This window comes from Kluyveromyces marxianus, chromosome 4 (assembly GCF_001417885.1).
Source record: "Kluyveromyces marxianus DMKU3-1042 DNA, complete genome, chromosome 4".
Taxonomy (NCBI): domain Eukaryota; kingdom Fungi; phylum Ascomycota; class Saccharomycetes; order Saccharomycetales; family Saccharomycetaceae; genus Kluyveromyces; species Kluyveromyces marxianus.
In genome coordinates, this window is record NC_036028.1 from 242,903 (window position 1) to 255,771 (window position 12,869).

General features: G+C 40.9%; 5 protein-coding genes across 5 annotated transcripts; 1 reads left to right on the forward strand and 4 right to left on the reverse strand.

The window, feature by feature from the left end:
• Positions 1-526: 526 nt before the first annotated feature.
• UBP14 (ubiquitin-specific protease UBP14) lies at positions 527-2,857 on the reverse strand (the record flags this gene model as incomplete). The annotated part of the gene is made up of 1 exon (XM_022819390.1): positions 527-2,857. The coding sequence occupies one exon, from the start codon at positions 2,855-2,857 to the stop codon at positions 527-529; it is 2,331 nt and encodes a 776-aa protein (XP_022675960.1).
• A 362-nt stretch (positions 2,858-3,219) lies between these two features.
• On the reverse strand, positions 3,220-4,728 carry EHD3 (mitochondrial 37S ribosomal protein mS47; the record flags this gene model as incomplete). Its single annotated transcript, XM_022819391.1, has 1 exon — positions 3,220-4,728. The coding sequence occupies one exon, from the start codon at positions 4,726-4,728 to the stop codon at positions 3,220-3,222; it is 1,509 nt and encodes a 502-aa protein (XP_022675961.1).
• A 1,249-nt stretch (positions 4,729-5,977) lies between these two features.
• On the forward strand, positions 5,978-7,132 carry dsd1 (sphingolipid delta(4)-desaturase family protein; the record flags this gene model as incomplete). The annotated part of the gene is made up of 1 exon (XM_022819392.1): positions 5,978-7,132. One exon carries the CDS (start codon positions 5,978-5,980, stop codon positions 7,130-7,132), a length of 1,155 nt encoding a protein of 384 aa, XP_022675962.1.
• Positions 7,133-7,920: 788 nt separating this feature from the next.
• Positions 7,921-10,488, reverse strand: AKL1 (serine/threonine protein kinase AKL1; the record flags this gene model as incomplete). The annotated part of the gene is made up of 1 exon (XM_022819393.1): positions 7,921-10,488. One exon carries the CDS (start codon positions 10,486-10,488, stop codon positions 7,921-7,923), a length of 2,568 nt encoding a protein of 855 aa, XP_022675963.1.
• Positions 10,489-10,952: 464 nt separating this feature from the next.
• Positions 10,953-12,695, reverse strand: ORC2 (origin recognition complex subunit 2; the record flags this gene model as incomplete). Its single annotated transcript, XM_022819394.1, has 1 exon — positions 10,953-12,695. One exon carries the CDS (start codon positions 12,693-12,695, stop codon positions 10,953-10,955), a length of 1,743 nt encoding a protein of 580 aa, XP_022675964.1.
• Between the last annotated feature and the right edge of the window lie 174 nt (positions 12,696-12,869).

Genomic DNA, 12,869 nt, shown 5'->3' on the forward strand with positions numbered 1-12,869 from the left:
AGGAACTCTCCAGGTTTTGCTGATCATACTCTTGCTGCTAAACCAACCCCCTCATAATTGTTACGAAAGTGGTTAGTAATGATTTCTCCAGAAATCTCAAACATTTAAAAGATCTAATTGGCGTTTCTGCCCATCTATTGCTTCATATATGGGACAAAAGAGGTGTAACCCCTCGATTTAAAACCATATCTAAATGCTAGATCTGAAATGAACATTGATATACGGCGCTTCACTTACGAATGGCATGAACCCGTTTGAATTCATGATTATAACAATACTCGGTAGTGTCTGATTACTAGATCCTACACACTAAGTTTTAAAGTGCTTACTAGTGCTAAGTTGTTACTAACTTTACAGAACTAAATCCTTACTTCCTTATTTATATATCAATCCTTAATACTTTAGATGTTTCACCTTTTTTTTTTTTCTGATTTCGCCGCTCAGGGTCAATCACGTGACATATTGTGACAGGGTGTTCGAGGCATATATGTAGACATAGGTATACGTAGAGTTAGTTATACATCATTCATTCCAATAGGGTGAAGAAGTACATGTAGCCATTCTTCTCGATCTCTTCGAAGTTGGTCACGTCATTAGCAAGGATGATCTTTTCATCGTTATATAGAACCCATTGTTCCTTTCCGTCAACGATTTTTTTGATAAATGCAACGTAATGGCCGCTATGGACGGAATTTCCCTTGTGGCATACAACTGCTGATAGCTTGTATTTTGCGGCCGCGATATTTTTGGCTTCAACTCCGTAAGTTTTAGCGATGGGGTTCTTATCGTCATTAGAAGAGCCTTCTGTTTCTGGTAGTTCTCCATCATCATCCATATGAGAGAAAACCCATTCTACACTGGAGTTTACGTCATTGTTATTCAAGACGAGAGCTTTTCTGCATAGCTTTGGATCGAGTCCCATGTTGACCATGTTACTCAAAGCGTCTTGGTCCACGTTAGGGCCTTTATTTTGGGTTTTTGGTGGCTTGAAATCTGAATTGAGATCGGCATCGTCCATGTGCTGGAAGAGCCATTCCATGGCATCGTTTGCATTTGAGTTCCCGGTTGCATGTAACGCTCTCTTGGAAGCGTTTTCCGAAAAGCCCATTTCCTTTAACTGCGATAGGAATACTTCGTTGAATTGAACTTCTTCGGCATTGTCATCCTCCTCCTTAAGCTCTTCCTCTGTTTCGAGCAAACCTTCAGCTTTGAATGGGGTCATGTCTAACAACTCAGCATCACGTACCCCCGGAACGAATACCTGATCTGAAGTTTTACTTGGTTGCCAATTGATCAATTCAATTCTTATTGGATTTACCACTAGAGTATGCGGAAAAGTAGAGAATCCTGGGACCTTGACAGCGGTCGTAAGTTCTTTTGTGGTTGGGCAGCGATATTCGATAGTCTCACCACTGAAATAGTCACGAATTCTGTCGATAAGTTGTTGTGGCTCTTCAGACCTTTGCAACGGGAGTTGAATTACTTCAGCAACTTGGTCCATGAACTTCACTTTGTTACAATCGCTGCATTTAATCTTATCCTGCATACGACACCTGAAAAGGTCGTTTGGGTTCGAGTCCCTCTTTTTGAAAACCTCTTTATCCAACTTATCAGTCATGTAGGTGAAGAATTCTAATGAATCCTGCTGTCTTCCAGAGGAAAATTCCTCGTGAGATCCACCGATAACTTTCTTGAAACTGGTTGGTTTCACCCCATCAGGATATTTTGATTGGAACGTGGTCATAGCATCGCGAATTTTGATCAATTGACAGATTAAGTTATTTCTTGGGTAAATAACATCATCTGGGAAGGAACCCAATTCTGAAAGGTTCCAATGCTTTACTCCTCCGTTGAGCAATACTTGCAAGATTGAATTCATGTAGCACGAGTTCCCAAGATTTAGCAATCCTAAACCATATTCAGGACCACATTTCAAATGTTTTAGACTTTTGCCCGACGAATCCACCATTTGGAAGTCCCATTTTAAGCTCTGCTCTACTTGGAGCTCGACTAAAGTCTTTTCCTTAGACTTTTCTGGCACTTCCACCTTCCAAAACTCTAAAATTTCATTCCACTGTTGCTGGTTGACAAATTTGACGTCTTCATCACATGAATAACAGTATATGTCTGCCGTATCTCTTGTGAGAGACCCTAATTTTACGGCAAGTGAGTGGTCTCTAGCACTTTCATAATGTTTCAATGCATGTGAGTTTCCTTGAATCCCTACTTGTTCTCTACCACATCCAACATTCCCACAGTGTAAACATAGCCATAGATTTGAGCTGAGACCGCAGTCACTACAGCATTGCGAAAGGGTGGATGGTGGAGGGGTACATTTCGAAAGGTCAAAATTGTCAATGTGCTGGCAAGGTTTGAGCTCTAGAGTCCATGTGTTTGACATATCTTGGTAGGATGACGATTTTGCATTCAAGATTTCATTGACTTTGTTCAGCCAGTCCTGAGGCACCTCCAGAGTATCTGAAGATAACATTTCTCCACGCTCAAGAGAGCCAACTGTCCAGTGAGTATCGTATAGATCATCTTCGTTAACGTCTTTAATCTCAAGCTTCATCTTCTTCTCTGAAGGTGGCGTACTAGCTTCCTCATCATTCCTTTGTGGCTTTAAATACTTGGACACCTTCAAGTATAAGTCATGAGTGGTCTGTGTTTCATTAACAACAACCTGTTGGTGAAACTCCCAATGGTCGATGCAGAAGCATTGGAAACAAGTTAAACAAATGATCAATGCGTGGTCAGTGTCCGTATTCTTATTCTTCATAGTCTCAAAGCAATAGACACAGTCATCATTGTCGATGACATTCGGCACTTTGATGTCACATATATCAAAGTCAGACATTGTACTATGATATTAATCAGTTGCTTCAGGTCTCTATATGCCTTTACTGTCTTCTAGATCTTAGTATTCTAGAATTCTGTAATTAACATTGCCAGTACATGAATGTAAATAATGTCTGCATAAATAAATTCTTTAAGGTTTGTTGTACTTAAAGAGTAAAACCAACGGGGCAATTCACGTGACAACCTTACAGGGTTGGTAAGAAGGACATTTCTAGGCCGCTCGCTTCAAAGTATAAAGTGTGTGTTTTTCTTATATTATATACAGGCTTAATTGTGCTAATATGTATTCGAGTAGTAGCGAACTGCAACATAAAGGCATAATAACTAAATGATTAATCACGAAAATGTATGAGTTTTCAATTATAACTTAGAAGAAGGGGATTTCCATCTTAGGAAGCCGTCCTGGTTTGGAGCACATTTTCTGTCGATGATCAAACTGACTAGGTAGTCGACACCTGGCTTGTTCTTGGTGACAGGGTTCAATTGTTGGAAATATTTGACTGCCTCTTTCTTGGTAACAGCAGTTTGTCTTCCTTGTTGATCAGCACCAGTGATGTATTGCTCAACGTCAGATTCCTTTGGCAATTGGTACTTGCTGTGGTATGGGTACTCAGAGAAGGTAACCAAGTTTGCTGGACGGACCAATGACAAAGGCTTCGATGGGTTTTGAGAGAGTAATGTCGACAATTGAGACAACTTCAAATCTTTGATCTTCCATGGGTATGGCGTCTTGTTCTTTTCTAGCAACTTATGACTGGTAGCGTTTGCGAACTCACATAGATCGGAATGTTCAGACATTCTGACCGCGGTGATCAAGTCCTGGGTCAAAGCAGTTTGAATATCGGTGGAAGAGTTTCTTTGGAAATGTTCCTTAGCAATTTCCAACGACACTGGCGATTTCCCAGCTAGAACTTCCTTGGTCTTAGCGGCAAACTGCTTAGCAGCCGGAGTTTCTGCCTGGGAAGCAGCAATCTCATCCAATGCAGCAAATATTTGCTTCAAACTGTTGCCGATGCCGAATGCTTGTTCGATGACGTTCAACTCATCAATGGAGTACTTGAACTTGTAGTCCTTTGGCAATGGAGTGTTGAATTCCTCGATAGCTTGGTTGACAACGTCAAACATTTCTGCTTCGTGTTCCGCGAATTCACTCTTGTCCAAGTTCAAGTGCAATTCGGCCAATCTCGCTTGTAAGTTTTCAATTTGGTCGTGTGGAACATAGTGAGAAGCGACACCCGCCACGTATGCGTCAGCACCGTTCAAGATGTCACCAGTCATGCATAAGTACTGCGCCAATTGCCCGTTGGAGCCACCGACGGTAGTGATCTTTGGCACCGAGAAAGTGACACCAACATCTGGGAAGAACCCAATGTCCATTTCAGGCATAGCCCAACGGGTATTCTCGGTAGCCACACGGAATGGAACATGCGTGGCCAAGCCAACACCACCACCCATAGTAATACCATCCATAATGGCAATCACAGGCTTGTCCATGGCTGCTAGAGTCAAATCCAAAGAGTATTCCTTAGTGAAAAACTCTTTGGCGTACTCAAAATTGCCCTCTTTAGCCAATTTGGCCACTTGAGCAACATCACCACCTGAACAAAAAGCCCTGGGACTACCAGACGAGTTCAAAATAACAACATTGTTCACATCGCTCTTGCTGTACTCATGCAATGTAGGCAAGATCGCATTGCACATTTCAACATCCAATGCATTCAATTTCTTTGGTCTGTCCAAAGTAACCACCCTGGCCGTAGAATCCACTCTGAACTTCACTTCAGACATAAATCTCAACTGATTAATCGCAAACTTGGCCCTCAAAACGTGTCTCAAAGACGCCTGTGGCACTCTAGAATATCTCAACATTTTTTCCAACTTCAAATCTAATCCAATCAATACCTAAGTGAAAACAATCTTATCAAAACTGATATCACAATTCGGCCCCGTCTAAATACCTTCCAGAACTATCACTCAATTGTTAGCTACCGAATACCGATGGAGAACTCTAACTGCACTCTTTCACGCCCCGCTTGAATTATCAATCTCTTTCTCCAACACTCTTAATTTTTGCTTCAAGTGATGAGGAATGACCGAAATTTAAAGGCTTGCTTATTTCTCTCTCTGCCTGGATTGATGCGATTTGAAGCGAAGCAAGAAAAAGTGGGTCCAGCCAGGACTCACGCCCTCCCCCCCTAACGATACATCTGTTCTCTAGGTTGCAGTTGCAGTTGCAGCTGCAGTTGTAGCGGTATATATATATATGAAATGACTATATAGCAGCGTATGGCACCACAAGTGATAATTATTGCGATGTTCCATCGGGAGATGCCTATTGGGAAAGCACTCTATTGGGAAACACAGAAAAAAGGGACACACACACACACACACAGCCAGAAACATTGTCGAACCATGTGCATGTGTGTATGTATATACATGTGTAGGTGACGGACGGACGCTTTTCGCTTTGGATATTGGCTTGTGGTCAGACGGAGCGAGGTGGTGCCGCACGCAATCACGTGATCACATTAAAGTACCACATAAAACACCCACACACCATTTTGTCTCGGAAGATTTTTTGAAAAAGAAAATCGCATGGCATCCGGGTAACGACATTTAGAATCGCAATCGTTTAGTTCAGTGGCACGTGACACTGGGATTTGTTTCTTTCCTGCTTCTCTTCTCCGCTGGCTTCTGAGGGATAAGAAGAAGATGAACAAAACAAAAAAAAAAAAAAAAAAAAAGCAGCATCTCGAGGCGACATTTTGTGCGTGCGGCCTTTGACCATTCATGCGATGCTGCGTCTTTGGGTTGGTATCGAGATCGAGATCGACTTTGGCAGCAGCAGCAGCAGCAGCAGGAGGAATATTTTGAATTGTGTTGTGTTTCTCTGTTCGGGCCAGCTGGGGAGCGTGGCTGAGGATTAGTTAGTCTCATGACGTTTTATTGAGAGAATGTGTTTTTGTTTGGGCCTGGTAATATAGTTAGTTAATACTTAATATAGCGTAAATTTATATCAGGTCTGTCTGTCATCATTACATACTCAGCTGTCTCTCTCTTGTATAGTAGTGGTTAATCGGCTGGATCAGCAGCAACCTAAGATAGAAATATAGAGATCATGACAATTACCCACAGAGATCTGAAAATATCAGACAAGAGTGTGGAAGTTCCTAGTACTCACGAGGACCTTTCAGTGCTTCACAATTACTACTGGTCTGCTCATAAAGAACCACATGCCATTAGAAGACAAGCGATCATAAAGAAGCATCCAGAGGTTCAGAGATTGATGGGCCACGAGCCATTAACCAAATGGATTGTCATTGGGGTAGTGTCGTTGCAGCTGTCGCTAGCGTACTACTTGAGAAACACGCATCCTTTCACTTGGAAATTTTTCATCATTGCGTATGTGTTTGGTGCTACTGCTAACCAGAACATCTTCTTAGCCATCCACGAATTGTCGCACAATCTAGCCTTCAAGAAGCCTATCCACAATAAGCTGTTTGCAATTTTCACGAATACGCCAATTGGTATTCCATACAGTGCGTCGTTTGGGCCGTACCACCAATTGCATCACAAGTTTTTAGGCGATGAGCTATACGATACCGATATTCCTACCAGATACGAAGCGGTTCTTCTTTCTAATATCTTGGGGAAATCGTTCTTCGCTACGTTCCAGATTCTATTCTATGCATTCAGACCTATGTTTGTCACCAGCATCAAGTTCACGTACATCCATCTGTTGAATGTCGTGTACCAGTTGGTGTTCGATTACGTGTGGATTACAAAATTCGGAATGTACTCCTACGCGTACTTCATCATGTCATCGTTCCTTGCCGGTTCTCTACATCCTACTTCGGGCCATTTCATTGCTGAGCATTACCTATTGAACCTTGAAGAAGCGATTGTTGGAGGGAAACTCATGTTGAAGCTAACTCCAGCCGAGAAGAAGCCAATTTACGTTACAGACACGTCGAAAGTCTCTAGAGATGACGTCGAATTCAAAGAGGAATACGCTCTGGAAACGTACTCATACTATGGGATCCTCAACTTCTTCACTTGGAACGTGGGCTTGCATAATGAGCACCACGACTTCCCGTTCGTCGCATGGTCCAAGTTGTGGGAGTTGAATAAGATGTGCCCCGAATTCTACAACGATCTACCAAGGCACACCTCCTGGTGCAAGGTCTTGTACGACTTCATTACCAAGGATGACATCGTCCTCTACAATAGAGTCAAGCGTGTCAACAAGGACTATGAACAATCAAAGCCATGAATAAAACGTCCGTTCTTATTTATTTTAGTATAAGCTATATCCGTTATTTTAACTATAGAAGAATTACACTAGCAGCAGCAGCAGCCGCAGCAGCAGCCGTGTTACTTGTGCATCATAGGAATAAGTATTTCAATAGCCCGAACAGACTCAGGCTCACTATTACCAGACAAATTGTGTGTAGACAAAACGCATCAAGTGGTGTCATTAAATAATAGGGTAGATGCACGTAGTAGGCCCAGTAGATATTCTTCACAATATCCACAACTCTCTCCACTATACCACCTTTCGACATCTGCTGGTTCGTAGGCGTGTACACCATGGTACCGCGTGTTTTCTTGTAGGGCTGGTATATCTTCTCCGATTCCATTTTTATTCCACTTTTAATCCTTTCAATTCGCTATCTTATGAACCAACAAAGCTAGATATCCGTTTACTGGAAGATATTCTACAGTATAATTGTACACCAACAGAACTCTGATACACCTACCCCAATTGCTCAAAGTGGCTTTGTTATCCCCTTTTATCAGTAGTTTGTTCAAGTCTGTTGATGCAATATTTCATTGTTTAGATTTATTTTATTTGTTTTAGGCCTTCTGTAATATACGCTTTCAAAAAATATATATGAGAAAGAAGAAACCTAAAAAGGCTTTGATGTTAGGAATGTTGGAAACACGATGAAAAGACATTTATTTAAATGGAAAAGGAAGTGTTTGTGAACATTATGGGGCTAATATAGAGACTATGTATAGAGACCGTCTTGAATTGTATGTAATGTGATTTTTTTATTTTTATTTGAATACTCCGAAGAAGGATCTTCTTTTGGATTCCTTGCTGTCGTCTCTGGAATTAGAACTGTTTGAATCATGTTTCATGCGTTCCATCTCCACCGATCTTCTAATGCTATTACGCGAGAAGGATGGTTTGGCGGCCTTGCGCTGTATCCGTTGATCTTCACTGGAGAGGTTGATTTCTTGGTACTTCAAGTCCAAGGATTTACGTTGTGGAGCCTTCGATGATTTTGACTTTGGTTTTGGAAAATCATTGTTCTCTAATACTGGGGATATAGGTCTATGAATAGGTTTTGCTGAGGCCTCCTTTGTCTTTGTCTGCTTGAGATCAAGGGAGATACTCTCATCGGATATAACACTTTCTTCCACCTCAGTGTCGGATTGTCTGGTTAATGAGTGTTTCGAGAGGTCGACTTGGTCAAAAGTCAAATCCAAACGATGTTGTAAAGGTTGATGAACTGGAGGCACGTTTGCAGAGTTTTGGTTTTGTTGTGAAATGCTTTGAACCAACGGCTGAGATGACAATCCTTGTTCAGGCATATTTGTAGGTATATTCCTGGGCAAAGTTGTTGGAATACCACCTGATACCGAGTACACTATGTGGTTATTATTATTATTATTATTGTTACTGACGTTTCCTTGAGGAGGTGAAAGATCGAGCAGATATTCAGTATTAGTATTTGTTGTCGTGACCTCAGGAATTGATACTCCAGTATCGAACTTGTGATTCTGAGTAGGAACTTGTAGACTAGGTGGTTGTTTGTTGTCCTCTGGTGACGGTTGGTGGAAATATGATGACGCTTTATCATTTATCTTTTGCATTGGAGGGGTTTCCTTAAAATAGTGGTCGTTATCAGCTTGGAAATAATCAGATGATCCCAACTCAGGTTGATATTGCGCTTGGAAAGGGTTGTATTGTTTATGTTGTTTAGTCGCAGACATATTTTCTGTATTCTGTTGCTGCTGTTGCTGCGACTTCGGTTTTGGTTGTTGTTGTTGCTGTGCTTGTGACTGTTGCTGTGCTTGTTGTGTTTGTTGTGCTTGTTGTGTTTGTTGTTGCTGTGGGTACTGCAATTGTAGCTGTAATTGAGACTGAGAAATGGGAGCTGGAGGTGGTGGAGGAGTCCTTGCCCCTTGGAAGCTACCCTTATCTACAGAGCTCAAAGAGATCTGTGACCTATTGGAGAATTCCGAGGTGCTCCTAGAATTCGACTTCTTTACGGATGAGGAAGATACATTCAGATGGTTATCATCTTTACCCTTTAGATTGCCAGATTCCAACTTTTCCACAGTTGGATAGAATTCATCCATTTTTTCAAGATCACTATCCAATTCGTCCTCAGATGAGTCTGGCTGACTTGCAGCGGCAGAAACTTTATAAACAGGCTCTTTGGGTGCAATTTCAAAATTCTGAATGAACAAGCTGTTCAAGTTATCAATGTCAACAGGAGTTATATTTTTCTTGTTGTACAGTTCGAACATCTGATACTGTATTTGTTGTAGCTTTGAGTGATATTGGGCGTATTTATCAAAATCGTAAGGCCCTAACTCATACTTATCAGAGAATGGAACGTCGCACTTGAGAATTTGACAAATATGGTACATTACCTGGTAGATGTTTGGTCTCAACGAGGGGTTTTCGGCTAGCATAATTATGATAAGGTTTATCAATTTTGAAGAGTAGGCATTCTGAGGAATATCGTATTTTGAATGCAAGATTGCAAACTGGCCAGTTAATTCAAATGGTGTGGTGTAGAATAGAAGTTTATAAAGGAAAATACCAAGTGCCCAAATATCGGATTTCTCATTGATAGGAAGACACCGATAAAGATCTATCATTTCGGGGGACCTATACTGAGGAGTGGTATGCACGTAAATATTATTTGTCAACACAGCAATGTCTTGATGGGTTGACACAATCGGGAAACACACGGAAGTGGAGCCGAAGTCACAAAGCTTGAAATTATCGTCTTTGTCAACAAGCACGTTTTCAATCTTGATGTCCCTGTGTATCAAAGGTGTCGGCAAATAGTGCACTTGTGCAATAGCATTCGTAACATCGAACATAATCTTCAATATCTCACTCTCACTCAATTTAGTTGCTAGTTTCTTGTTCATATAGTCAAGCAATGACCCCTTAGGGCATAGTTCCATCAAGAGTAGAATCTCATACCCAGGGGACCCATCCGGTCTCCTGGAAGCATTGGAGTCATAGTATTGTACAATATTAGGAGACCCCCTTAGCTGCTTCATAGTTTCCACTTCATTTCTCAATTCGTTTAGCCCATTCTCATCTGGAACAATCACTCTCTTTAAACAAGCAACGTCTCCGGCCTTTAGAAGCCTCGTTTCGATACCTGCGTCCATTTCATTGGTAAGTTCCAAAAACTTCACTTTATAAATATGGGCAAATCCACCTTCCGCGAGGTGCTCAATAATTTCACACTTATGTGTCCCAACCACAACTTGTGTATTAGGACTCAACAATTGCGAATTCGATAACATGGCAGAAGTCGCTGCCGTGTGCGATACCGAATTCGCCCTGGATACACTCTCTGAGTTGATCATTGGCTATAATACTTACAAAAACCTCCAATAACAAAACAGACTCACCCTAAGAAACTCTCAAATGAAAAAAATAGACTTGATTGGGTGGTCTTTTTGAGTCTTTTGCTTCTTGTTCTCCTCTTGTTCTCCCTTTTCTCTATATTATAAAACCTTTAACTTGATGAAAGTTCACCAATTTTTCATTTTCAATGATTTCCTATTTAAAAAGTGCAAACACATTCTCAATGTTACCCATAAAGTGTAAGAAGCGATATATCCCGAAGTGAGACACCTAAATGCTTCCGCCTTGGGGTGGCTAGCGATTGTGTAAACCGAGTGTATTTAAAAGGCTCCTTATACCAAAAGCCACCATTGCTATATGAGCATTGGACAAAGTAATACATAGCTCTATTTTTTTTTTTATTATTATTAAGTGTCTTATCATATTAACTCTGGTATTTTTGAAACTATATATGAAGTCTGTTCTACTGAACCATTGCGTCTATCTCTTTTACCAGTTTTTCCATATCACCATAACTGTATTTAACATCAACAATCTCTTTGCCCATTTTGTTTTTTGTTATGAATGCCATCTTATGGTCGACGAACTCCGATAGCATCGTTCTCAAGGACATTTCACTTGACACCACAAATTGTTCGGTACACGCTTCGAACAGTTTTGCGAATTCAGTTCCTGTTGTTGTTTTACCACCTGTTTTCTTGTTCTTTGATTTGTTTTGCTTTTCCATCAGCAATTGCAGTAAAATCTTATACATTCTCTTGGAATTATCCGTTAATGACTCAAGAACATATTTCGCCGCAGTGGCGTTGAACAAAGTGGATTCGTTATTCGCTAGATTGACTGCGTGGCTGCTCTGGATTGTTTCAACAATATAAGGTTCGAAGTTCGTGATGTCGTGGTATACAAAGTTGAACGATTGGGCTTTAAAATGATCCCAAAGGAAAGGAGCCTGGATATGATCTACGCTTGCGATGATACAAATCTGCTTTATTTGGGCCAGCATACTCATTCTGGTTTGGAACTGTTCCTTACGGAACGAGGGTCCGTCTAGGTTGTGAATTAAAAGAATCATCTTCACAGTGGGCGGCCTCTTGCTAAAATACTTTAGGAGCCGATCCATTTGTAAATCAATTCTGTTATCCCAATAATTCGATTGTGCCATAATTTCAATGGTTTCGCCCTCCGCGAGCAACTTCAATATATCCAAGAACACGTTCTTTGAGATGGTATTGTAGCCATTGATAACAAATACGGGCACACATTCGTCATCTTCTTGAATGTCAGGGTTTTGTAACATGGCAATTTTGGGCGAAAGGAAATCAAATGCGAAGGATTCAAGAAACTTCTTCTTTGACCCAATTCCGTAGAAAAGCAAAGTAAATCCTTGAAGCAATTCGAACGTAAATTGCTGGAATAACTTTTTATGGATGGATTGTATGGCGTGGATCGATGTTTTATGGAAGATATCGTTAGACAATTGAGAAAGAATATTGTACTCATCTCGCGTGATGCTTGGCGCAGCTGACATCGAGTTCTTGGATCTTTTTTCCGTTTTCAAAATCTTAGTTTGATCTATATACCCTTCAAATCCATCAAAGAAGTATATCTGTGACTGTTCGTCATGGGCTATCGAATGCTCACCGTCTTTTGGCACTGGTGTTGGTTTAAAATCGGGGTTCAAATTTAGTTTGATGTTCTTGTAGTCCTGTATATTTTCTTCTGGAAGTACATCATCGTCAAGAAGAAGCTTGTTTATCTTTTGTGCTGTACCATTAGTAGTTCTTTTGCTAGGCGAAGATGCTGCCGAAGACTGGTCATTTGAAAACACTAGTTTTCTTCTCGGCGATTTCTTCACTGGAGAATCTTCCGACTTGATAGTTGCTTCAACACTAGGATCATCGCCCAGTTGATATGGCGCATCCTCCTCTTCTACCTTAACCTTCTTTCTTCTACGACGCGGCGTTTCCGAAACTGCATCTTCATACTTGTCCTCTTCTTGCTCATCATCGTCCTCCACGTCTTCATCTTTGATCGTAGACCCTTTAACAGATTCTTCAACTTTTATACTCTCGAGTATCAGCGATCTTCTGGGAGACTTCTTTGGAGACTTACTTCGTATAGGAGACAGTGATTTTAGCTTGGATGGCGATAGAAATATGTCTTGATGATCAACAATGCCATCATCGTTAAGATCCTCTTGGGTCATCTCAAAATTGCAGAATAATTAAAGAAAGACAGAAGGTAATGTTCCAGTTCCAACTCTAAATTAATCACAAAGGAAATTGAAGAAAATATCTAATACTAAGGTATTATTATTCAAATTCCCACTCAGACGGCCTGTCCCTTGTTTCAAACTATCAAATCGTATGCTGTATCATAA